General features: G+C 47.3%; 1 protein-coding gene across 2 annotated transcripts in view; it reads right to left on the minus strand.

Moving 5' to 3' along the window:
- Positions 1–26,916, minus strand: part of Plxna4 (plexin A4) — a 430,466-nt gene that overhangs the window by 135,637 nt on the left and 267,913 nt on the right. The window contains exons 4-5 of one of the 2 annotated variants that reach the window (XM_040291413.2): positions 24,417–24,548; positions 21,723–21,968 (exon numbers count right to left, since the gene is read on the minus strand). In XM_040291413.2, the coding sequence (XP_040147347.1) occupies positions 21,882–21,968; positions 24,417–24,548 (219 nt within the window). In that variant the 3' untranslated portion in view covers positions 21,723–21,881. Of the gene's footprint in view, positions 1–21,722; positions 21,969–24,416; positions 24,549–26,916 lie in introns of those variants that run through there. The other variant, XM_005331088.5, reaches the window with a different exon arrangement.

The raw sequence follows: 26,916 nt of genomic DNA on the forward strand, positions 1-26,916 counted from the left end.
GCAAAAGAAAACAAAATCCAACAAAACTCTGCCAGGAAACATGAAGCACTGCATAACTACCAGCTCTGTCACTGTGGCGGTGCTGTCTCAGAGCAAATGTGTCCTGTTCTAGGGATGCCAGTGGCTTGGGCACCTAAGGAAGACCAGTGCAGGCAATAAGAAAAAGTGGGCAAGGGGCCTCTCTTGTGCATGACTGCACTGGATGGACTGGACCCACAGTGAGCCACCAATACCTGGGCCCAGCGCTGCTCTAGCGCTATTGGAGTGATGCCCCAAAGCTGTCTCCTACTCATCAGGGGGACTTCTGTTGCTCCTGTTTTCTCCACAGTGACCATCTTGCTGTTATTTGAATATCCCAAGTATATCCTGCCTCAGGGCTTTTGCACCTGCTGTTCCCTCTGCATTGAATGGCCTCATAGGTATCCATTAGCCAGCTCCCACGCCATTCCAAGCGCTTCCGGGGTCATGAGGTTAACCTCTGCCCCCAATCCTTAGTTTCAGTTTCTGTCTCCTGATTCCATTTTATTTCCATTATAGAGCATGTTATAGAGTTTGGATTTGGAATGACTCTGCCCCGACCCCAAAGGAGAGCTCAGGTGTTGAAGGCTTGGTCCCCAATGCTGAAATGTTCAGAGGTAGAGCTTTGGGGAAGTGGTTGGATCATGAGAATTCTGATCTCATCAATGGCTTGATCCACTGAGGGACTCGTAACTGAATGAACTGTTGAGAGGTCATGGAAACTGTAGGAGGTGGGCCTAGGGGGAGGAAGTAGGTCATCCAGAGCATACCTTGCAGGGGTATACCTTGGCCCCAGACACTTTCTCTCTCCTCCCTTCTCTCCCTTTATGCTTCCTGGCTGTCATGCAGTGAACAGCCTCTCCCTGCCTCCCCCTTCAGCCGGGACGTTTCTGCCTAACAGCAGTGGATCCACTGACCATGGACTGAAACCTCGGAAACCACGAGCCCAAATAAACCTCTTCTCCTTTCAGTTGTTATTCCCAGGTTTTCTGTCACTGTGACAGAAGGTGGGCTAGCACAGCAGGTGTCACTAGAGGAAACTGTCCTAGTCCTTCATTCTTGGCTTATTTACTGTCTACCCCGGGTCCGCTCCAGACGACACACAATGCGGATGCAGGAGCACTACTGGCTCCTCTACTGCTGTGACCCCTCTACCTGTCACGTGGGTAGAGTGAGGGATTTCTAGAACAGACCGTACACCCAGAGGGCTTCCCTGCCACCCCCCTTCCCACTCTCTCCTTCTTCTTCCCTTTCAACTCCATGTCCCCTCCCCATTGCAACGCACATCCACTGGGAGTAAAAACGAAATCTCTAACAACTGGTGGAGACACCAACAGACCCTGAGACTCCCTCTGCTCTCCCAGGCTTCTCTGCAAGGCTCCCGCCCGCCCCACCCCTCTGTTGGCCGGCTGCCTGTCCTTCGGGTGCTCGCAGGAGGGATGCCAGGAAGGAACGTGCTGATTCACAAACTGCATTTAAGCCCACAGGAAAGGTTTCCCACTCTTGTCCCTTGCCCCACTTCTGGCCAGTTAGCCCCGACGTGATCATTGCTGGGTAAAAGCATGTGTCTCCGCTGTTCATTCTTCATATTTCCAGGGGAAAAGGGATCAAGAGGAAGGAAATACTGATTATTTATCAAGGAAAAGTCATTTCTCCTTTTTCCAAACAGCCAGGTGGATTTTCTGAACTCATTTCTGCCCTGGAAATGGGACTGCTGCTTCTGAAATGAACCCTCGGTGTTGGGGTGGGCTCTGCTTTTCTGGCCAGTGGGGAATAGCATGTCCTGATTTATGAATTGGCATCTGGGGGAGGCGCGGTGCCCCTGGATGGGTTCATCGGGGGGAAAGCGGCCGTATAAATATTCCTGTCACATGAAATTATTGTTCTCATTTTGATTAAATTTGTGTGTGTGCATGTGTGTGTGTGTGTGTGTGTGTGTGTGTGTGTGTGTGTAGTGGGATTCAGGAGCTTTTAGTGGAAAAGCAGAAAGAGGAAACAGTCACTTGGTCCCATTTTTCTTACAAAGCAAAAATGCAGATACTGTCAGAAACAGCAACTTGACTAGAAGACAATTAGCAGATGGTTTAATTTGGGGTTGGGGGGACAGTCCTTCATTCTTTGGCTTAAAGTCAAATTCAAGGTTTTGGATGAGGACAGATGGAGGGAGTTCGATCTCATGAATTTGGGCCAGACTCCATGTAGGATTGATTATTTTAACTGGTTAAGAAAAAAATCATCTCATGTAAGTTTCTTCCACCTTCCCCAAATCACTGTGCCAATTCATTTAAATGCACCTAATGTTTTTTGGGAATCTGCAAGGTCCAAATCACCAACAGGGACTGCAGGACAAACGTGACCCAGGAGCCTTTGGCCTGGGGGATGTGTGTGAGGATGTCCCTAAAGCCTGCACAGGATTTCCCTGCGGAGATAAATGCAAGGCATTCTGGACAGACAGCAGAACCAAATCAGGGGTCCAGGAGGGAGCGCTCACAGAAAATGTGAACTGTTGGCAGCTTTTGCTTTAAGTGTTTGAGATCTTTTTCTGCAATAAACATGTAACCTCCCTGAAGACAGGAGCCTGCCCTTGACCTTGGGGATCAACACATAGTAGTTCAGGAGAAACCATAGACCTTTCTATCCACGGCCAGGCAGTTTACACTTTAGCGTTTGCAGAGGTCACATGGTCTCTGTTTCAACTGCAACTCTGCCATGGTGGGAAAAACAGTCATAGACCATATGTAAATGAATGGGGTGACCAGGGTCCAATAAAACTTTATTAACCAAAACAGGTGGCCAATTGGATTTGAACTGAAACTTGCCATCCCTCCCAGTAGATGAACAGTTAAGTGTGCGTTGAATGGAGGTAAAAGGATATCACTGAATAACAAGTATATCTCACTTTTAAAAAATATCAAACATGACCTGACAAAGTAAATAAATGGAGAACATGTTACAAGAGTTATTTCCTACACAGAAAGATCTCCAAGATTCATGTAGTACACCATTTATTCCAAATAACACATACACGCACATACATAGTAGCACACACAGTGCTTATCCCTTACATATCACCTGAATTTTGGAATATTCTGTAGTCTGCAAGATATGTTAAATAGACACTATAGATTTTTTTCTTTATAAGCACCAGGCTCCAGATGGAAATAAAGGAAGGAATGTCTCTTCTCATTTCAAGGAGTGATAACCAAGGAGACTGGGAGGCAGGATTCTCCTGGTGTGTGTGTGTGTGTGTGTGTGTGTGTGTGTGTGTGTGTGTGTGTTGGGGGGGACAGGGGCCAGTGCAGCTGGTGGGCTGTCTCAACTAGTATATCTAACCATGAGGCTTCTGTTCATTACTCTAATTTATTTCTTTGTTTTCATGGCAGAATAAACTTCAAATTCCAGGGGTCAACCAAGCGCCTGCCACCCACCCATGCATGGCCCAAAATACCCCTTGGTGTCATTAGTCAATGCCAACTAGTTAATAATGACCAGCCTCTTTACTAATGGCCCGAGGCAGGGGTCCTTGGGGCAGAAAAGACTCCAGGAAAGAGACCGCATGGGGACAATGGTTTTCAGGAAGCCCTTCTGCTGGCCAGTTTCAAGGGCATATCCCCCCATGCTCAGCTCCTTAGAAAGGTAGTAATTAGTTTTTTCCCCTTCGGTGCACATGGTGAATGCAGCAGGATTTGGCATTTGGAGAACCACTGGGGTCTGTCCCTCTCATCTTGACTCGCCTCGGGTTCATAACTAAAAAATAAGAAGCTTGCAAGGCAGTTTGAGGGCTGTGTTCAGCTCCCACGGAGAGAAAAGCAACTTTCAAGTGCCAGGGCTTCAGGCAAGGAGAAGCTGTACTGCAAAGCACAGCCGACCAGGACTCAGCTGGCCCCGAACCCTGGACAGCAAAGGGTCTCTTGCAAACTGCACCTGATAACCACAACCACTAAATAGTAAGCCCTAGAGGGCACAGAGCTTGCCCTGTGCATTTTTGGATATTCCTGGCATGGAAACTACACACAGAATTACAGGGACAAAGGTGTCCATCCAGGCTTGCATAGTGCACTGTGATCATATGGACAATGCTTTCCAACTGATGTCGGTGGCCCACTGTGACAGGCCAGAGTTGTGCTACCATATTGGTCCTTTTGACCACTGGGGCAGCCAGCAAATGCCCAGAGAAGAGAGAGCTCCAGAGCCTGGTTCCCTCTGGTCAAAAGTGGACATCCCTCACCCCAGGGAGCTGCACACATACCTTCATTTAATGTATGGAATGTACTAAAAGGTTGGGAAGAATTGATCTGGTCCACAAATGAGAAAACTGAAACTGAGGAGTCAAGACCTCACAAAAGACAAGGCCTTGAATCCAGAAGGCTCGACTTAGACCTTCTCAGCGGCCCCACAGCTCCCAACTAATCTGCCAACAAAGAACCATTGAAGCTGGACTGCTGAAATAGAGAAATCACTTGAATAGCAACTAGCAGAAGGACGGATGATGCTATTAGCACAGCTTGAAATGTGAGCTGGATGTCCAAAGCAGAAGTCAAGATATTGCCAGTGTATGCAAGGCCTTCACCCTGGACCAGCAGCTTCCATTCTGGCCAGCTCTCTGCAGAAATGGACGTCCTACATTTCAGCTCAGCATACACTCCCATGGAGTAGCACAAGTAGTCCTTACCGTGGCCACGTCTGACGGACAGGGTTCTATTCGATTTTATTTTATTTCATTTAAAACAAAATTCTGGTCATGACCCTTTAAATTGATTTTGTGACCCACTAAATTGATTTCTTGACCTGCTAATGTGTCATGACCGGCAGTTTGAAAAACACTGGCCTGACCCTCTTCCAGCTCCACCCCCTCCTCAGAGACGAGGGGAGAACGGAAGGTGAATCCCAGACAAGAGACTCTGAGATGGAGATAAAAGTGCAGAAGAGGAAGGGGAGAGGGAGAAGTGGGATCAGGGAAAGCAAGGGAACGAAACGAGAAGAAATGAATGAACGGGAAATGGGAAACATGATGAGAAAGGCCAATGGGAACTCCTGTCTGGGAAGCTGTCCTCCAGGCATGCTGGCCTCGTCTATGTGAGACTCTCCCAGTGTGAACAGGCGGAACTGTGATAACGCTGTGCATGTCTGGAGATTTCTCGTCTGTCAGCACCATCTCAAGGCCCTTATGTTGCTCTCAGAGAGGATCCTCCACGGGTTGTTCAGGGATCTGGGCTCTAGAAAGATCTAGAAAACAGTGGGTAAATTACCCAGACTTAAAGAAGCGGACTGCACTCGCTCTGCTCACTCTGATGTCTAGGGGGCCCTGCGCACTTGTGAGCTGGGTCTGAACTGTGAAGTTTTGGTGCAAAGAACAGTTTCAGATGGAAATATGGACATGAAAATCAGAGATTTACATAAGATGAATTTTAAAAGAAGCTTCAAGTTTACATACTCCAAAGGCCCATGGTCCCTAATATTTCCCCATAGTGAAAATATTTTGACAGACTGAGGTTGTGGCTCAGCAGTAGAGTGCTCGCCTAGCACATGCAGGGCCCTGGGTTCGATCCTCAGCACCACATAAAAATAAATAAATAAAGGCATTGTGTCCAACTACAACTAAAAAAATAAATATCTAAAAAAATATTTTGAACGTGCACCTACAACACACACATATCTATTTATTAAGAATTGTTGTTATGGGGCTGGGGTTGTGGCTCAGCAGTAGAGCACTCGCCTCGCACATGTGAGACTCTGGGTTCAATCCTCAGCACCACATAAAAATAAATAAGTGAAATAAAGGTATTGTGTCAAAAAAAAAAAGAATATAGTTGTTACGTTTATGAGCATATCACATTATAAATTCATAGAAAGTTAGGCAATAGGTGAGCTAAAAATAAAATCGTATCTTAGTTTTTATTTTATTAATGACTAATATAAAACAATTTATTAGCCAACAAAATTATTATTCATACTGATAAGAGTATTAAGATCGGCTTCATTATTTTAAAAAATTTTGGTTTTGGCACTCAGTGATATGTGATTCTAAGGTCTGGGTTTTAATTTATTTCAATAATTTGCTTTAATGGCTGTCTTTATGGAAAAGGACACTTCACATGCAAAAAGTCCATTGTCAATTATGCCAACTCAAAATAGTTATTTTCTTTCAGTTTCATGAGCCAATTAAGTAAAGACTGTTGAAATTGATTTTAGTAAATTTCCATCTCCTCTGATGACAACCAGCTGATCTTACCACAAATTAAAAGATGCTGAATTTTTATTTAGTTATTAACAAATGGGTCAAAACTCTCTGAAAATCTTCAGGAGGTTTTCAAGCAAGTAGAGGATCTTGTCCTTACATTTTATAATTTTTTTTTATATGCTGAGGATTAAACCCAGGGGTGCTTAACCACTGAGCCATATCCTCACCCCATTTTTATATTTTATTTAGAGACAGGGTCTCACTGAGTTGCTTTGGGCCTCACTCAATTGCTGAGGCTGGCTTTGAACTTGCAGTCCTCTTGCTTCAACCTCCTGATCCACTGGGATTACAGGCATGTGCTACTGTGCCCAGCAATCACGTGATTTTTTAATATTAATTCTTAAGTGTCACACTTGTTATCACCAACAAAATAAGATAATGGTAAAAGTATTTCCCAAAAGATGGTTCCTCTGTGCCATAAATTCTTATCCAAAAGTACTTACTTTCTTGTCTATTGCTAACATACTACCTTTACATCAAAGGGAAAGATTGTTTATTTTTTCAAAGTACCAGGGAACTGGTATTCTCTGACAGCTGCACGTCAAAACTGCAGAGGTCAACAAATGTGGAGCATTTTGGTTCTTTTAAAAGAAAAATGTTTCATCTTATTTCCATAAGCAGCAAACATCTCTGTTGTACAAAACAGTTTTCACTGTCACTTTCACATTTGTTTCAAGGTTTCAGAAGGATGCTACTTAAAGGGAGGCATTAACAACATTGATAAGGTCTGTCATACATAAATCCCAAATTTGTTGTAACACTATGAAACTGAATATTGTGGTAAAAATGCCGGTGTCAATCTCTCCAGAATGTGGAAATCCCAAGCACCGCCATGCCCTTTGATGTATGAATGGCTGACTCAGTATGACTAAGCATGAATGATAACAGACCAAGAGAGGGAGAGTGTAGCCAGTATCAAATGGCACATAAAATATGAGTAAAGTAGCTGAGCATGGTGGAACTACTTGTAATCCCAAGGACTTGGGAAGGCTGAGGCAGGAGGATCTCAAGTTCAAGGCCGGCCTCTGCAATGTAGCAAGACCCTATCTCAAAAACAAATAAACAAACCAAAAGGACTTGGGATGTAACTCAGTGGCACAGCACCCCTGGGTTGAGTCTCTAGTATTATAAAATAAAATAATAATAAATAAATAAAAATAAAATAAATACAAATACATTTTTTAAGTAGAATTTTTTTTTAAAAAAACTCTAATGGTTTCTTTTCTTGTGCCATTAGATAGTTCTTAGCATCTCCTAACATCAAAGTGAACTTTATGATCATTGTTTTAGAGTTTGGTCTTGCTTGGTATTTTAGAGCAAAACAATACATTTTTAATAGCCTTACCCAGATAACTGTGAATTTAGGGATACTGGGTTACCCGTATTTGGTGTGAATTATTAAAGATAAAGTGAAATATTCGAGAATAAGAATGGTCCCAACATTAAGAACCAACTATGAAGAGACAACTGGTGAGACCCTTGAGTCTCCCGTGAGAACTGTCAGTCTGCATTCTGACAGTCGGTAAGAGGCAGAGTTGTCATGGTTTTAATAAAATGACTTTTAGAGAAGGACGTGAATGATGGATTGAGGTCTAGGTCCAAGTGCAGAACTGAAGAAGGCTTCCTGGGCCTAGAATGGAACAATCGGATCCTGGAGTCTTCTGTGAGTTTGAGCAAGTCAGGTGTCAGCTGCAGAGATCTGCTGACACGACCTCATGGGAATTATTGAGGATCCGGTGGGAAGAAGATCCTTCCCTGGAATTCCAAGCATTATGCCTTGAAATGAAGAACACAAAAGAGGAGCGGGCTAGGGCCACCAGCCCAGGAAAAGGGACGAGAGACTGTGAGAGCTACAGGAAGAGAACTGTCTTTCCTGGTGAGGCTTCTACAATGCAGGGTCCACTTTTAATGAATGGCTCTGGGAGGTCAGATGCATTTGGGAGACACTGTTTCCTAAGTTGGCCACCCCACCAGTAGCTTGGAGTTTCATAATACCCACGAACATGTAAATATTCTAAGAAATGCTACAGTCAAGATATTAGGTCCACTTAGATTTCCCCAATGTATTTAATCAAAGAAATTATTTTTAAAAATATCCTGCAGAACTTTAACTCTGAGAAATAAATTTGGGAAGTTTTGGACCAACCAATGCTTAAATCTCTACCGAGGCAAAAGATGCATGTTCCCACAGTTGACTGCAATGTGGTGCCACCTCTGTCCCTAAGATCCCTCATGTCTCATCTTGTGGACAGGACAGCAGAACTTTCTTTCTTTTCTCTCACCTAAAGACAACGTCAGGCATGAAGAGTGTGACCCCTGTTATAAGTGGTATCTCAGAAAGCAAGCTGGGCACTGTCTGTTCACTAGGAGGCTCTGTAACTTTTAGAATCCCTATGCCCCCAAACAAAAAACAAAACAAACAATAGGAGTCTAATGTGCCCCAGAGGCTATAGGAGTGAGTTTATAAATTATGGAAGGAAAACATTACAGGTGGATTGCCGCAGTCCGGCTGCAGCAAAATAACGGGGGGTGGGGTGTGAAGAGCAACTTGTGTACATTGATACAGCAGGAGTGGGAGCCGTTTATTGTAGGACAGGAGGGGTATATATACATTCCACACAGCTTATCTAATTAACATAAACTAGATACAGCAGTCAACCAATAAGGAATCTCCACACTTAATGGCTCGCTGGCGTTACTTCACAAACCTCTCCCTCTGGCAAAATGCCAGGCGCCACCCTGACTTGTTTACAGACCCTAACAGTGGATTTTTTTTCAGTAAAATATGAGCAAACTCATACTAATTGTCAGTAAATTGAAGACCATAGAGATGAAAGTTAAGATTGATTGAACCCCATTATGTGCCAGGAACTGTTCTAAGAATTTTATGTAGGTTTTCTGATTGTAACCACTGAGCCAATGGCAGGAACATACCCTCCTTTTACTGTTGATAAAAATGAAGTCCTCAGAAGTTAAACGACTTTCCCAAGATTGAGCAGCAAAGCCAGGACCAAGAAGAAGAGCTGGTGGTTCCAGCTGTGACCCACCTTCCTGGCATCTGGCACATCACTGGAGAGCTGTCAGAAGCAGCAGCTTAGATTCTCCTGGTGGAGGGCACAGTCCACACATGTCCCCCGACCCCTTGATTGTTTTTCTCAAGTTTAAATAGGTATCTAGGTAGCACCTACCTCTGAGTCAGTTCAAATTCCTGCTCATTGTCTACTTGAAATGCACTTTAAAAACTCATAGGAGGCCCAGCACAGTGGCACACACCTGTAATCCCTCAGGGCTGGAGGCTGAGACAGGAGGATTGTGAGTTCAAAGCCAGCCTCAGCAAAAGTGAGGTGCTGAGTAACTCAGTGAGACCCTGTCTCTAAATAGAATACAAAATAGGTCAAGTGCCCCTGAGTTCAACGCCTGGTACCCCTAAAAAACAAAACAACACTCAACTCCTATGAGATAGTGTTCTGTCATTCGGTCATCTCTCCTTTTCTAGCTATACTGGGTTTGGGAGTGATGTGACAGTCCTGATGCCTTCTAGTTGTCTGAACAATGGGATAAATTAACATGTGTCCATTTACTCTTAAAAGTATCTGACTGATGTTCAGACCAAGTGGACAATTCAGTGAAGTATCCCATATTTCTATTCTCTCTTTTCTACAGAACTCTGGTGCCAGTTGATCAGAACTCATGGAATTTAACCATTCCCACTCAAAGGCCATGGCTAGTGGGTAGGAGAGAGAGGGATGGTGTCCTGTGTGCTTCCGTCACACCTGCCCTGTGTGAGGGACGGAGCATCCTGGGCCACCTGCAGCACTGAGGGCTGGTGGCCATCCTGGGGACACACCCCAGAGCTCCGGCCTGGAGACCAGAGTCATTGGAACACACCAGAATGTCCACTTCCAGCTGATGGCTTTTGCCTCCCTAATCCCTAACTCCACAAGAAAGTGGGCTTTCCTAAGTACTTAATTCCCACGGGAGGGAAGACTCCCTAGTCCACGCCCTTCAAGCTGGGTTTGCCTGACCCTGGCAGAGTTTCCACTACGGGGTCTTATGTCCACTCTTCTCTTTTTGTGCAATGCCAAGCCCTGTGCGGGGCATACAGTGGGCACTTAATAAATACACATAGTGAGAGGGAAATAAAAGGTGGCAGACATGCAGCCCCTGGCCCCATGTGCCCATCTCATAAAGTCCCCTCCTGTGCTGCTAAGTAGAATATCACAGGTGATTGTCTTTAACAATGGCACTGAGGGGACTGGAAGTATCGGGAGGTTGCCAAGTTGAGAGAGGAAGCCACTGTCAGGGCAACTGCCAAAGCCAGATGCTTAACGGTGTTGGGGACTAGAGGGTGGCCCTCGGATGCCTGTCTCTCTCCCGCTCTGGCCCCTTGCCTCCCTCCCTGTCCAACTTGAGTCTTGCAGACAGAAGAGGAACAAGCCATTTCCCCATCTTCCCTGCATGTCCTAGTAGATGAGGCTCCAGAAACTTATTCAGCTGCACGGTCTGTGACATCTTCGAGCCTCGGAGGGCGTTGGACACTAAGGTGTTGAAATGCCTGCCCCAAGTAGGGAAGTAGAACAAGGAAAAATCCCCGGAGCCCCAGCGAGGCAACACAGCTGTTCTGATTGGGGAGGGAGACGTGGTCTCCGGCCCCTCTGTCCCCTGCTCATGGATATGAAGGGAGCCTGCACCTTTGTGTTTCCCAAGGGACTTGGAAGAGCCAGAGAGGTGCAGCGAATCCCAGGTGGCGACAGGTGTCTGGAATTCAACTGACCTTTGGCCACCAGGCGGAGGTTTGTCTAGGGATCCCTGCCCGGCGGGGTGGTGGGGGGTGGGGGAGATGGCGAGGGGCGGGAGCTGCCCTGTCTCTCTGGGTGGGGCTGACACTGCCTGGGCTCTGTGCACCCCGATGCCCCAGATGTTTCGAGGGAGTTCCTGACCCTACTTGCATCAGGCTGAACCAGGGAACCATAGACAAGGGACCCCCCTCACCATGAAAGGGCATTTTTGTCCTCTCATTGACATCCTTCCTTCCATACTGCCACCCCACCCCTAGCAATTCCTTTTACCTTCTAGGGAGTGTTCTGACCTGTGAGAGTGCATCCATCACTCGCCTACTCCCAAGATGAGAAGGCGGATAGCATCTCTTGCTCCCACAGACAGCTCCCCTTCCTCCCTGGACAGGGACTGGGAGACATGGCCCTTGAGTCCTGGATTTGAGCTGGGCTCTGCTGCCAGCTTGCTGTGTGACTCTGGACACACTGCTTACTTCTCTGGGCTCTGTTTGCCCACAGTCATAAAGGGGAAAGGGCAGCAGGAGAAAGTTGTCTCAGAACAACTCGGGGACACCTTCAGTCCCCCGGGCTTAGGATGCAGCAGAGAATCCAGGCATCCCACATCTGGACGGTCGGAAACTGTTCCCTCCAAGTCTGTGATGGCACCGTGGAGACGTTGCACCTTGACTGAGAAGGAAGGGGACAGGGGACCTCTCTGCAAGGACACACGGGAAACTTTGGAATCTGCTCCGGCCCAGCAGGATGGCTTCCCCCTGAGTGAAACTAGGTGCATCGCTGCAGAGTTTTTCTCTTCTTGAGAATGCCCAAGGTGGCTCCGCTTCCTGTCACTCACTTCTCAGGCCTGTGCTTCAAGTCTTGTCTCCCGGGAGCCATCAGACGGAGCCCAGTCTGGGTGCCAGGAGCAAATGTCCAAACGGGCTTGTCACAGTGTCAGCCATCCAAACACAACCAGAAGGGACAAGTTGGTCCCCCACAGAGACAGAAGGGTCGATAGAGAGACGGTGGCATCACCATCAAACACACCTCCGGTGAGACAAGCGGGGGACCAGAGCCGACAGAGTGGGACTCACTCCTGCAGCAGCCCACTGCCTTTGGCTGCAGACGAGCTCCACAGCAGCACCTTCCGGAAAGCCAGGGTCTGCAGATCCCCAAGCCTGTCAGACCTCCCATCCGCTGCCCAGGAACACCCCGGGAGGCAGGCTGGGGACCCGGAGGAACACGGGGGCACAATGAAGTAGCCACGGCCTCCTGTGGCACATGGTCCTTGGCAGAGGCACTATCAATCCTGAGCCCTGATTGGCACGAGCCTTTCCTGGATCACTGTCCAACGTCCCTCGATGGGGCTTCCCTCAGAAACCCAGTGTGCCCAAACTCCCAATCACAAAGACACCTGTCACCTCCTCCCCTGGTAGGGCAGCAGCCACGCTCAGTCTCAAACCCTAAACGAAGAACATGAGGAAAGGGCATCAGAAAGTCTGGGTGCTTTGCCTTCACCTGGGTGCTTTGCCTCTCTGGGGTTTCTTCTCTGAACAGTCAGAAATCACCACGCTCTTGCCCCACGGGAGCTCCTGCAATGTTACCAGCTCGGTCTCTTTCCTGTAGCACTTGTCACCTGCCACACTCTGTGATTGATGCATTCTGTCGATGCTTCTTGCCTGCTTCCTTTGCTTTAGCCATGGGGATGTCACTCCGATGCCTTGGGTAGTGTCCAGCAAACACGAGGTGCCTACTGAATGTTTATGGAAGGAAAGAGGGAGCCAGCCCTGGGGACTGTTACCTGCTTCCCAGGTGACTCTGACTGGCAGCTGATCCACCTCCGGGCCACCTCCCAGTCCCTGACTGCATGCTGTCCTCCTGGTTCAGAGCTAGGACTTCGGTGCCAGAAGCTCAGAAGGGAGGTTGGGCTGGGAATGTCCCCAGGCACCTGGAAGCAGACCCAGTGTCAACAGAAGTCGGGGAAACCAAAGACGCCATGGAAGACAGCTTTGGCCCAGACACAGCCGAAAGCGACTCCCCAGCAAGAGGAAGCGTGTGCTGGAGGCCCTCGGCTCTCAGGCAGGGAAGCGCTGGGGTGTGGATGGTGGAGAGGGTGAAATTTGCTGTGAAATCTGCCACTTTCTCTGGGGCCTGTCAAAGAAGACACTTGCCTTGTCTAGGGGACAGCTGCTTCTCCCCCTGTGGGGGTCGCTCCAGGGCCCCGGGATGCCTGACTCTGTCACGTCATCTCCTCGTGGATCTGCCGCCTGACATCTCCTCGCACGTCCCTCCCGTTGGCTGGCAGGTTTTCCTCCCCGCGGGTTCAGTGTGTACTGACACCCCCGGGGGTTCCTGGGATTGCAGTGAGTACACACCACCCAGGCACACACACGCACGGCGGGAAGGAGGCCGGCAGAGACACATGGACGGGGACAGACGTCGGAAGGTACACACATGCATGTGTGAGTCCGTGCTCCCACGCACCCCAGAGATACCCGGGTGTGTGCAGAAGAAAGGACAAAGAGAGAAACCTGACACGACACGGAGACAGGTATATTATGACAAAATGACATTGACACCTAGCAGCATGCACTCATACAATCCAAGAAAAAGTGTCGCAGAAAGCAGTGCTTGCTGAGCAAGAACAGAGAGGAATTCACAGGTCCACGGAGCAGAGATGATGCCCTGGCCACAGAATCGCACAATTTGCAAATAACTGAGAGAAGAGCTAACGCGGGCTCCGTCTTCTCTCACCATCAGACGCCTGGCTGAACCCTTTCTAGGTGTACTATCTCATTTAATCTTGCTGCCAGCCCAGGAGGTCGCTCCTGTGTGACCAGAGCTGGCCTCTCTGCGGAGCATCACCTGCACTTCTCTCTCTGCAGCAGCCCGTGTACATCCTGACATACCCTGGTCGAACCCTATCTCACTTGCTTGCTGTCCCTTCAGCCTGGACCCATCTTCCCCTGACAGTCAGTTATGTCACTTCTGCCCTTTGCTCACAAGTCCCTTCCTTGGAGGAGTTCAAGGACATCACCTTATTCCTCCAGGGCCCGTTTCAATTTCCATCGGTATTCACCAAGACCTGAGATAAGGTCATTTCCTCCTTTGCCCATCCACCCTCTGTGCAGAGAGTGAGCTGTCTGAGGATAGGGACTTTGTCTGCCTTGTTCTGCATGGAGGGCCTAGGATCTGGAAGAGCACCCGACTCCTAATAGGTGCTCAGTAAATATTTGTTGGGCTTAGGATGAGTAAGGCACCAAGGGCTTAGTAACTAACTTGTCTGGGGTCACAGAGCCAGCAAGTGGGAAGTATGGTTTGCATGGCATACACCTATTCACACACATACCTACTCGCACTCTCCACCCACCTTGGCTAGTCATACGATCGGCCTCCTCCTCCACCATCCCTGCTTCCTTCCTCGTGCCGAGAGCTGGCCTCTTCAGTGCATGCAGGGGAGGAAGTCTGGAGCCAGAGAAGAGTTTCAAACAGCAGTGGGGAGGTGCTCTGGAACCTTCTTCAACTATGGGTTCATTGAACACTTCACAACCACTAAAAGGCAATGGAAATCATCCCCCTGGTTGTCAAGATCTCCCTCCCCGCAGCCCCGTGTGGAACGAGATAAACCGAGCGGGTGGTGGGGGCAGCGGAGGCTGGTGTCACCGTCCATAAGGAACCTAGGAGCACTTGGAGGAGAGGGCGTCCTGTCCTGGCTGCCTGCCACATGGTGAAGGGGACAACTCCTCACTTCCAGAGGTGACCACCTAAAGCTTCTGAGAGGCTGGCAGAGTCAAAGACCCATGGTTCTTCACCAGACCCAGAATCCTGCCGTCTCTAAGTCTTCAGCAGCGTCTCCTAGGAGGAGGCTCCTGACAGCACAGGGCTCCTGACCAAGGGCCGGTCCTCCCCAGGGAGGGGGACAAGGCCCATTGCTCTGGGCAAGGTCCTCTTTTAGGAGTGAGCAAGAGAAAGAAGTCCCCCCACCCCCAGGGACTTCCGTGCTAGTGTGGAAACACGGACCATGAGCTAACGGGCGACTTTCCAAGTTTCCTGGCACCAGACGGAAGAAGTGAAATGAGGTGAAGGAAGGAACCAGGAAGCCAGGGCAGGGAGGCTTCAGGGAGGGCGCTCAGCAGGGCCTCTCTGGGGATGGATAGTTGAGCCGGAGCTGCAGGCCTGAGGGAGAGCCGCTGCAGGGAGACCAGAGAGCCATTTCCCAGGAGAGGAGATGGGGAGGGAGGAAGCACGGTAGCAGGAAGAGGCTCGGTAGATCCAGGGACAGAATGCAGGCCTGTGTGCTGCACAGGGGAACCAGGAGACAGGTCAGGAAATGAACCCACGAGAGTGGCTCGAAGTCACAGCACGGGGTAGAGGGAACCGGGATGGTAGGAGAGCTCAGCCCCGACTCTCTCACGCTCTCTCCACCCCTCCACCTGCCACTGGGTTGTTTCCCTCCAAGTTCCCCATTAGACACAACACCAGGCCCAGAAAATCCTCTGGGCCACCGCCCTGCTGCAAATCCCAAAAGGTCCAAAAGAGGAGGTGGAGGAGCAGAGCGTTCTCTGCCATCGGGTTCCCTCTCGCACAACAGCCAGGAAATGTGTCCTCTGCTCTAATGGGGGTCTCTTGGGTCATAATCCAGATCGCCACTCCACCATGTTTAGGAGCAAGAGTCTTCCCTTCCGCAGAGATCTGGGAGTGCAGGTGCCTGAGTGCTTAATGGCCGGTGTTAGTGCCCAGCTACAGAAGCGGCCAGAGCAGCAGAACTGAAACAAGAGGCCCGAGGCCCACAGCTCTCTTGAGCTCACACCAGTCTGCTCATCCATCCATCCATCCATCCATCCATCCATGCAGCACGTGTGTTTCAAGTGCTTGTGTGTCAGACACTGTTCTTGGGGTCTGTGAAATATGAGTGAACTAAAAAGACTTAAATTAACAAAATTTCTGCTCTCATAGAGCTTATATTATAAATGAGGAAAACATGAAACATGCAAAAGAAATTTATGAACTATCTAGCAAATAAGAAACATAGGACCATGAATAAAAACAGAGTCACGGAGGGGTGGGTAGCTGTGAGATCTGGGTGGGGCAAGTTCCCTCCGTGCTCAGGGGAGGCCCCTAGTAAGCAGACTTGGGACAGGGATCCTTGTAGCTCTCTGGAGATGCTCCAGGCCAGGGAGCAAGCACAGCAAAGGTTCTAAGGCAGAAGATGCCTGACACAGAGCAGAACTGTCACCCAGGGCCTCTCTGCGTCCAGAGCACTGGTCCCCACCCCGACCCTGCAGAGTGCGTCTGAAGAATAAAGTAAGAGGTGATAGTGTTGGGAGGGGACAGACATGTGAATGGTGGGAACACAGTTAAGGGAATAATTCTATAAACTGGACACACTGTGCTGACTCTCCCCCCACCCCCCACCCAAAGCTTTCTGTCCTAAGAAGTCATTTACCTGCAGTCCTGAGCCTTGCCTCAGTGGTCAGGATATGTCTCATTTCTCAGCAAACTACCTGTTCACAGCAGGAGAAATGCAGGCCCCAAATAACGTTGATAAGAGGAACCTAAGTTACCCTGAAGCAGAAGACTTTTGTGACCGAATCCTGAAACTCTGGGAAAGAAGGATAGTTCCTCCTTACCATAAAGTCTGTAAAAATGTATGGTTAAGAATCCAATTAGAACCCATCAGCACGGGCCAAGGTGACCTAGAGAAGCCATGACAGTGGGGACTTGGAAGTCTGATGTTGTCCTGCTGTCAGTCAGACGTCAAGAGTGGGACCTGTGTAGAACTCTCTGGAAACTTCTCTGGGATCCCCAATAAAACCGAGTGCCCACGGTCCCTCTCGTCTATGAAAGGATCCGTTGTTTCCCTTTTTCTTTCTCATCCTGTCAATAAACTCATGCCAAATACTCTGAGTGACATGTCGGAAATTTTTCTGACTTATTGAAAGATTTGGGGTTTGGAGAGGGGGTCCTCACACGGCCCTACTTTCTTGGAAGGCCTCAGCTCTATAACAAGGTCAGATATTTCTGGGGACACAACACAGGGCCTTCTGGGTCTTCAGGAGCACTTTGGTCAATGGAGGGGTATGATCAGAAGAAAGGCATGATCTAACTTTAAAAGGTTAACCACTGCATTGAGAAAAGACTGGAAAGATAGGAGAGAATAAGTATGAAGCCTGTTGCAAATACTCAGATTCAGCTCAGGGTGGTAGCAGTAAGGTGGCGGGAAATACTCATATTCTGGAAATGTTTTCTAAAGCCAATAGAGTTTTTGGACACAGTGAATGTGAGGCGAGGGATAAATATTGTTATCAAATTTTAAAGCTGGTAAGGCTTTTGCTTGAATGACATTGTTGCTATCCTCCGTGACAGGGCTGAGTCGAGGGGCAGAGTGCTGGGGGGAAGACTAAGACCTGGGCCTTGGATGTGTGAAGCTGGAGACCGGAGACCTGCACGGAGGCAGGACCCAGGGACCTGAGGCCGAGCACTCCGGAGGTGCTAAAATCAGGGAACTGAGTGACACCGTGAAGAGGAGGAGGGACCAGAAAAGGAGACTAAGATGAAGCAGAGGAAGAAGTAACAGGAAATCCAAGGAGGTGTGGCGCTTAGGAGTGACAGTGTGAAGAAAGGCATCTCTCTGAGCTTGGATTCTAGCAGGTGAAAGGCTTCGCTCCCTGCCCTTCCCCGAGTGCTCTGCATACAGTAACTCCACCAAAGGATCCAAGTCAAGGCCCTCCGTCAACAGGCTTTCATTGTGGGCTTGATGCAGCGGTTGGAAAGCCACTGCCCACCACCTGTTTTACAGCTTTATGGCACATGGCCGCACCCATCTGTTCAGGCGCGGTCTGTGGCGGCTTTAAGTTACAATAGCAAAGTTGCACATTGCGTCAGAGGATATGTGGTCCAGAAGCCCCAACTATTCGCTATCTGACCCTTTATAGAAAAGATGTGCTGTCCCCAGGGCTCATCCGTTGGCATGCCACATCATTGATCCACATCCTTCAGGAATATTTGGGTCTTCACCTTACATCAAGAAAAAATAATAATCTGAAGGTTACCAGATATTCTTCTTGCATTATCTGGGCTCCATAAATGGAGCAGATCATCTCTATTATTCTCATTTTACAAATGAGAAAACTAAGACTCAGGGAAGTTGAGGGTCACTCCGCCAGTAGAGGATAGGTCAAGGCTTGAAATCCGGTTCTTCAGATGTCAAAACCCAACTCAGAGCCACTATATCAATCGTGCCCAAAGCAACACATGAATGAGGATTTCCAAAAATTGTAATAATTTGATTTGTAGAAATGTCAGGTTTGTTATATACAACTAGCAACTCAGATGTACATTACTATTTAAGAAACAAAGTAGTCTGTTTAATTTCAAATAGTAAATATACTTAAATTTAAAAATATGTTAGAAAATAGGACAAGGTTTAATTTAATTTTGCTACATATGGATTTCCAGTTTTGCCAGCGCCATTCGTTGAAGAGGCTATCTTTTCTCCAGTGAATGTTTTTGACATCCTTATCTAGTCTGAGGTGATCTATTTACCTGGGTTTGTCTCTGTGTCCTCTATTCTGTACCATTGGTCTACAAGTCTATTTTGGTGCCAATACTATGCCTTTTTTGTTACTATAGCTCTGTAGTCTAGTTTAAGGTCTGGTATTGTGATGCCTCCTGCTTCACTTTTCTTGCTAAGGATTGCTTTAGTTATTATTTAGCTATTTTTTCCAAATAAATCTCATGATTACTTTTTCTATTTCTATGAAGAATGCCACTGGGATTTAATAAGACTTGCATTAAATCTATGTAATGCTTTTGGTAGTATGGCCATTTTGATAATATTAATTCTGCCTCTCCAGGAGCATGGGAGGTCTTTCCATCTTCTGAGGTTTTCTTCAATTTATTTCTTTATTGTTCTGTAGTTTTCACCTCTTTGGTTAGATTGGTTCCCAGGGATTTTATTTTATTTTATTGTGAGGCTATTGTGAATGGAGTAGTTTCCCTAGTTTCTCTTTCAATGGTTTCATCACTGATGTATAGAAATGTGTCTGATTATGGGTGTTGATTTTGTATCCTGCTACTTTGCTGAATTCATTTAGTTCTAGAAGTTTTCTGGTGGGATTTTTTGGATCTTCTAGGTATAGAGCCATGTCATCAGCAAATAGTGATAGTTTGAGTTCTTCTTTACCTCTTTGTATCCCTTTAATTTCTTTCTTTTGTCTAAATGCTCTGGCTAGAGTTTCAAGGATGATGTTGAATAGAAGTGGTGAAAGAGGGCATCCTGCTCTCCAGTTTTTAGCAGGAATGCTTTCAATTTTTCTCCTTTTAGAACGAAGCTGGCCTTGGGTTTAGCATTTATAGTTTTACAATGTTGAAGTATGTTCCTACTATCCTTAGTTTTTCTAGTGTTTTAAACATGAAGGTGCGCAGTATTTTGTTAAATGCTTTTTCTGCATCTATTGAGATGATCATATAATTCTTGTTTTTAAGTCTATTAATAAGATGAATTACGTTTATTGATTTCCATATGTTGAACCAACACTGCATCCCTGGGATGAATCCCACTTGATTGTGGTGCACTATCTTTTTAATGTTTTTGTATGAGATTTGCCAGAATTTTATCGAGAATTTTTGCATCTGTGTTCATCAGGGATATTGGTCTGAAGTTTTCTTTCTTTGATGTGTCTTTGTCTGGTTTTGGTATCAGGGTGATATTAGCCTCATAGAATGAATTTGGAAGGATTTCCTCCTTTTCTATTTCATGGAATACTTTGAGGATTATATTAATTCTTCTTTGAAAGTCTTGTAGAACTCAGCTGAGAATCCATCTGGTCCTGGGCTTTTCTTGGTCGGTAGGCTTTTGATGGCGTTTTCTATTTTATTACTTGAAATTGATCTGTTTAAATCATATATGACCTCCTCATTCAGTTTGAGTAGGTCATATGTCTCTAGAAATTTGTCAATGTCTTTGATATTTTCTGTTTTTTTCGAGTATAAATTTTCAAAGTAGTTTCTACTTATCTTCTGTATTTGACGTGTCCATTGTGTGATATTTCCTTCTTCATATTTCACTTCAGTAATTTGAGTTTTCTCTCTTTTTTCTTCATTAGCACAGCCAGTGGGTTATCTATTTTATTTATTTTTTCAAAGAACCAACTTTTTGTTTTGTCAATTTTTTCAATTATTTCTTTTGTTTTGATTTCATTAATTTCAGCTCTGATTTTAATTATTTCCTGTCTTCTACTGCTTTTGGTATTGATTTGTTCTTCTTTTTCTAGGGTTTTGAGATGTAGTATTAGGTCATTTATTTGTTGACTTTTTATTCTTTTAATGAATGTACCCAATGCAATAAACTTTCCTTTTAGTAATGCCTAGCAATTAGAGAAATGCAAATCAAAACCACTCTAAGATTTTATCTCACTCCTGTCCGAATGGCAATCATCAAGAATACAGGAACAATAAATGTTGGTGAGGATGTGGTGAAAAAGGTCCACTCACACATTGCTGGGAATGGAACCACCATTTAACCCAGCTATCCCACACCTTGGTTTGTACCCAAAGGACTTAGAATCAGCATACTCAAAAATAGTGATGCAGTCACATCAATGTTTATAGCAGCTCAATTCACAATAGCTAGACTATGGAACCAACCGAGGTGTCCCTCAATAGATGAATGGATAGAGAAAATGTGGTATATGTACTCAATGGAATATTACTCAGCTGTAAAGAAGAGTAAAATTATGGCATTTGCAGGTAAATAGATGGAGTTGGAGAATATCATGCCAAGCAAAATAAGCCAGTCCCACAAAACCAAAAGCCAAATGTTTTCTCTAATATGTAGATGCTAATTCACAATAAGGCGTGGGGCACTAGGAAATAACAGTATTATCTTAGATTAGGTAGAGGGAAGTGATGGGAGGGGAATGGAGGGGAGGTGGGAATAGGAAAGATAGTAGAATGAACAGACATTATTACTGTATGAATATATGTGGGTATGTGACCAATAGGATTCTGCAACAAGTACACTCAGAAAAATGAGAAATTATCTCCCATCTATGTATGATATATCAAAGTGCATAAATGCATTCTACTGTCATGTATAACTAATTAAAACAATAAAAATTTTTAAAAAATAGGCAATGCAAAAGTCTTGATGGTAATGCTATAAGCTAAATTACGACCCCCCCCCAACACCAAATCTCCCTGTGAAGCCCCGCCCCAGCAGCCTGGCATGTCCTCTGTTGACCTCCTCTTTAAAGGGGTACTTCAGTTAAAATGAGACTTCTAAGGAGGGGCCCTCATCTAACCTGATGAGTCTTCTTATAGGAAGGGGAGATTAGGAGACATAGAGGGCCAATAGGGACATAAACACACAGAGGACATACACATGAGGACACAGCAAGGACAGCCAGCCGTCTGTGAGCCAAGGACAGAGACCTCAAAAGAAACCAGACCCACTGACACCTTGACCTTGGATTTCCAACCTGCTGAATTGTAACAAAATGAATTTCTGTTTGTTAAGTAGCCTAATCTGTGGCAAACTAATGATCATCCGAAGTCGCCTGAAGTTATGAAGCTGTTTTTTTTTTTACTTATCTATTTATTTATTTTATTGAATAGTCTTTAAATTATCTGGGCTTGGACCTGGAAATTCACATAAATAATAGATACATATTTTGGTCCCTTTCCTTTAAGTTCTGGTTCAATGACAACACGGGGGGTTTATCGTTCATTAAAAAAGGGTCAGGGTCTGTTAGGTAGGTGTCAGCAGACAGGATGCAGGATTGTCCTCAGGCTGCTGAGGGTCTGGGGTGGAGAGACAGGGGAGTCAGAGCAGACTGGTCAGAGAAAAGCTACTGCAGAGGTGTCCAACGACGGCTGGGAGGAGCCCACTGAAGAACATGGTGGAGTGCAGTGTGGAAGGACGAGGTCACAATGCCCTGGTGAGAAGGGAGGTGCTTTTCAGGAGTGCCCCACTGCCACGCACATGCAGTGGCCTGCCAAGGGTACTGACCCGTCATGGCGGAGGCTGGCCCACAGGCTAATGGAGGCTGGAATTAGTCTTGACGCACTGGCTCTGGCAAGTCCCTGGGCATGCTCACCTCGCTGCTCTTGCCCCAGCTCTACTCAGCACGCCCAATCAGGGAAGCAGCCTGGGTTCTTGATGTGCCTTCTACTGGACTTGGGTCTCTGCTCCCTTCCTGCCTCAGCCTTGACCTGGACTCCTGGGTGTCCCACTCCCAGGGCAAAATATTCCACCTCTCGACCCTGCAAGGGCCCTTCCCAAGCTACAGATTGTCCAGAACCTTGGTGCAGCCTCTGCTTGGCTCCAAACACAGTCAGTGTCTGGGAAATCCTATTGCAGTGTCACAAACACAAGAGCCTCTCCATTCATCAAGCACTCACTCTGGGCGCGCCTCGGTTCTCAGCTTATTATACGTATTATCTCACTTGATTCCTGGAACAACACTGTCTGGTATGATTAGTACCTTCACATGACAGTAGAGGAGGCTGACTCTTCAAGACACCCAAGACCTTACTTAGCAAGTGGTAGAGCTCAGTGAATGGTAGACTCATGCTCAGATATTCTGATGCCAAGACCAGTGCATGTAACCACTACCAGTGAATCTGCAAACCCAGTGGACACCAGTATTGGCCCCAGTGATGAGGCCTTGGGGTCACAATTTGCCATCCCCACCTCTGTAAGGAGCAGCTTTAGAAGGAATGAACGCCCTGGCCCTCTACGTTCCCGCCTCCCTTTCCTCTCCAATATTCCAAAGCCCAGAGCTCCCACCGTGCCTCACTGCCAAGCCTGAGTGGGTACTGACCGGACCACCTAGGAGGAGGAGGAGCTGGCTGAGAACAAAGGCAGGCAAGGGCAGGTGGGGCTGTCAGGGGCAGCGGACAATTACATCATCAGCTGATATTTCCCATCTTTGGAAGTCCTTCCATATTTTAAGTCTCAGTCGGCAAGGAATCCTGAAATGTTCAGTGCTTGGGCGATCTCAGGTCTTTTCTGAAGGATTCATTCCACCAAGGAAAGCTGCTTCCCCTCAGCTCCTAGGGCCTTGGAGGCAGGTAAGGAGTGGGGAGTGGGAATCTCATTTTCAAAAGTAAGGGATGGGGACCAAGAGAGAGTCTCGTCTGCAGTGGCCGACTCCATCGCAGACACCCCCACTCCCACCCCAAGCCATGGCAGCTTCCACAAGAGCACCACAATGGGTCCCTGTGTGGCTGACGCTGGGAGACTGGGAGCCCCACACGGAGAGACGATGTCATCGTGCTCTTAGGGAGGGTGGGGCTGCTGGGGGCTGCCCAGGCATAATGCACAAGTCCTGTGGGTGGCATAATGCGGAATTCATCTCCCCTGCTCTGCAGAGAGGGGACAGGCAGGACAATCCAGACTCTGTCAGCAAGGTCCTCCAGAGAGTTCAGGCCACGCTAATGAAGATGAATCAGAGGGAGATCTGTCTCCCAGGGCTGCTGCCTCTGCCCCTCAGAGCCAACACATCCATATTCATGGGCTGGAAGGACAACGCCCAGGGACGGCCCCTTCACCACCGAGAAGACGGGGCAGAGGTATGGCAGTGCCGACCCACGCCTGGGGTGGGTTGAGTATTGTGGGGTGAAATAATCGGGCATGAATTAGGGGACTCCGGGAAATATCCTCAGCTAGATGGTATTTCCAGAGGAAATCTCTTCCTCCACCTGCTGCAGACCCAACTCCTGGTCCGAGCGCAGGGTCCCCTGAGAAAGATAGGGCTCAACGGAGTCTCAGGACAAAGCCCCACCTTTCTATTTCCTGCTCAGCTTCCGCCAACAAGAATCCCTGTGCCCTATCTGTTCTTGGTTTGGTTTCATGGAATCTTCTGGAGGTTCCACAGGGGGTCACCGGCACACACGAAGGCTCAGAGCACATACTGCATCTCGTCCTTTCAGCACACACTCTGGCTTTAGTAAACTTCCTTCCTCTGTGTGCTTCTCTAACTCGGCTCTTATGGCAATAAATCATTGCCCATCTCAGGCCTTCAGGATCAAGGGAAGTGACATGGGTAGGAGATCATCCTCCAGGGAAATCTGGACCAAGAACATGGGCATCGATACCAGGTTTCTTCAAAGGAGAGTAAATGTCGGCCTTGAACTTAGACCCACCATTATTTTGAAGTCAGTAGATCTCTTCTAGACTCCTGGATATTTTGATATTTTAAATGTTTTATTCCCTGTTATCGCACACCTGTTTCAGTGCCCAGGCAGTGTACGGAAAGGATACACATTGACCCAAATAAATCGAATCACCTTTCTGCTGCTGGCTCCTGTGGGTTTCCACTGAGCCACAGGCTGGTACTTAGTGGCAAGACAAATGTCAAGCAGAGCCCAAAGAGCCTTACCTGCCTTTCTGACATGATGTAGAGCTGCTCATGATCCTTGGAGAAGGCCATGTCACGGAGGACCGGGCCAGGTTCTACCACCTGCACTGTCTCGTACTGCAGGGCATTGCCCCTGGGCCCATCCACCCGGATCTGCAGGAAGAAAAAGAGCAAAACCAATATGAGAACAGGCACCATGACTGCCCACAGCCCAGCTTCAGTCCAGAGACCTTCCGACAGCCAAAGGACAGTCAGTGAGCTCTGCCACCACAGAGCTCAGAGGCCAAAGCCAAGCCGATTGAGGCATCCTGAAGGGCATTCCCAAGGAAGGGGAGGGGAGAGGCCTAGCTGGGCTTCAGCAAGAACCTGGTCTTGTTCTCTCCTGTTCCTGTGCCTTGCTGAAGTCTTAGAGCCCTGGGCTGGTTTGGGGAAATAAAGGGTGGGCTGGTATGGGGTGGGGTGGTCTGGGGATTGGGCAAACAGCTCAGCGTTGAGGCTGCCTCAGATCCAGAGTACCATCCTGCATCCACTGTATCCCAGAAATTCCCATTATGCACTTTCATTTAAAAATATTAATATGTAACTGTTAATCCCTCCTGTGATCAAGGAGAAACAGTTATTGAGTGGGGGGACACATTGATGACAACTGGTCACAGTTACCCAAAAGTCCGATGGCTCTTTCTGCAGAGTTCACCAGCCTCTGATAGCTGAGGCGGTTGGTTTACATGTTTGACTTTAGTTTGTTCCAGGATTTGGTTGATTGGTTTTTCTTTGTTTGTTTTTTCCTTTTCAGCATTATTTTTAAGCTCCCTAGATATCAGGTGCTAAGAGGTGGCTTTGTACATATTCCTTATTGATATGATCCCCTCAATCCTGTGTGCTTAGTGCTCATTTGTCATGGCTTACACAGCCCCTGTCACATCTAAACCACCTTCTCCCACCTTCTGGGCAGGACTGAACCTACTCTCTGCTTCCAAGAGTTATTCTTGATGAGCAGAAACAAATCAGCTTAATCTCACTCTCTCACCACAGTGATGGAGAGAAAATTGACTCAACCCATCAACAGGTGTGATCAGAAGAGACTTTTGGAACCAGGAAATATCAGACACAGAGATGGGAAAACACATTGGCCCTTGATAATGTCCTGACCCCCAGAATCCAAATAACTCCAAAGCCTGCCCATTGTCTGAACTTGGTTGTTTCTTAAAATATTTCCTTATTGTTTATTCCTAAATCAATTCAAAGGCTTAATATCACATCAAAATCTTAGCTGATAAATTGATATTGTATACAGAAAATGAGACCCAGGTACATTAAACAGTTGCCTAGAGCTATGATATCTGCAGGTGGAATTAGAATCCAGGTCTGACTGTGAAGTCCCTGTTTATAAGAGAGGCCTTGTTCCTGGGGCTGAGGGTAGTTCGAGGTAGGTCCCGGTGGGGCCATCCAAAGGCAGGGGGGCTAAGGTCAGGATCTGCCTCTGGTCTCTTCAATTCCAGAGACGTTCACTAGTCACCCCTAATATTGATGCTCAAACTCTTGTGCTTGACAAATATTTATTTTAAAAATGAACAAATAAATGAATAAGCTTAAGACTTTGCTAATTTCAGATTAAGCTCATGAAAATAATAGCAATGAAAACCGGAAAAAGAATCGAAGAGAGATTTACCCTGAAAAATCAAAATGCCTTGGATTCCCAGAGTCCTCGCTCTGTGCCCATTCCCAAGCCACCAGATGTCCACACCAGCCAGGACCTTTCTTAATCTGAGTGAAATGAGAGTTCGTGCAAAACCAATTGGGATTACCACCCAAGTCTGACCGTGTGGTGATGACCTTGGCCCCTGGCCCAGTCAAGCTTCAGCCCCAGCTGGGAGGTGCCCCGGGGTGGGAGCAGAGAGTGATACTGAGTGCCTGGCTGCTCTCCAGTCCCCTTGGCCGCCAGTAGGATTGGGCTCCCTTAGGGAATGCTGGCGGAACTAAGCCCCATCCAGCGCCCTTGGTCTGATCCCCAAAGTAAATTAGATTCAGTGCCTGAGTGGTCTTCTTATCATTTGGTTCCAACTTCCCTGCTCCCTCAGGTGAGGTGAAAGTACTGGACATAGTGGACATGAGAGGAAGTTGGTGACCGAGGGCAGGGACAGAAGGGTGGGCGAGGGAAGGAACAGGAGACACCCATGGGGTGAGTTTTCACAGCCTGGCCTCCTGGTCCCCACCGTCCACCCTCCGCCAGAGGGTGAAAACAATCAGGAAGGTGTTTCTCCTCCCCCTCCCCCATCCACAGCTTTCCACAAAACAGAAAGGAAAGCTTTCATGTGTCCGCTTCCTGAAAGAATCTCACAAGGACATGGAAAAAAGGAGTTTATTATGTAATCTGCTGAACATTTGTTGGGCAATCCTAAAATTCAGGTAGAATGGACAGGCCGCAGGCTTTGCGGCCCCTATATGGATAAAGGACAAGAATTGTTCTTTATTAAATGGCTACTACGAATCAGGCATTTACATCTCACAAGTTCCTAAAGTG

This window comes from Ictidomys tridecemlineatus, chromosome 2 (genome assembly GCF_052094955.1).
Source record: "Ictidomys tridecemlineatus isolate mIctTri1 chromosome 2, mIctTri1.hap1, whole genome shotgun sequence".
Classification (NCBI taxonomy): Eukaryota; Metazoa; Chordata; class Mammalia; order Rodentia; family Sciuridae; genus Ictidomys; species Ictidomys tridecemlineatus.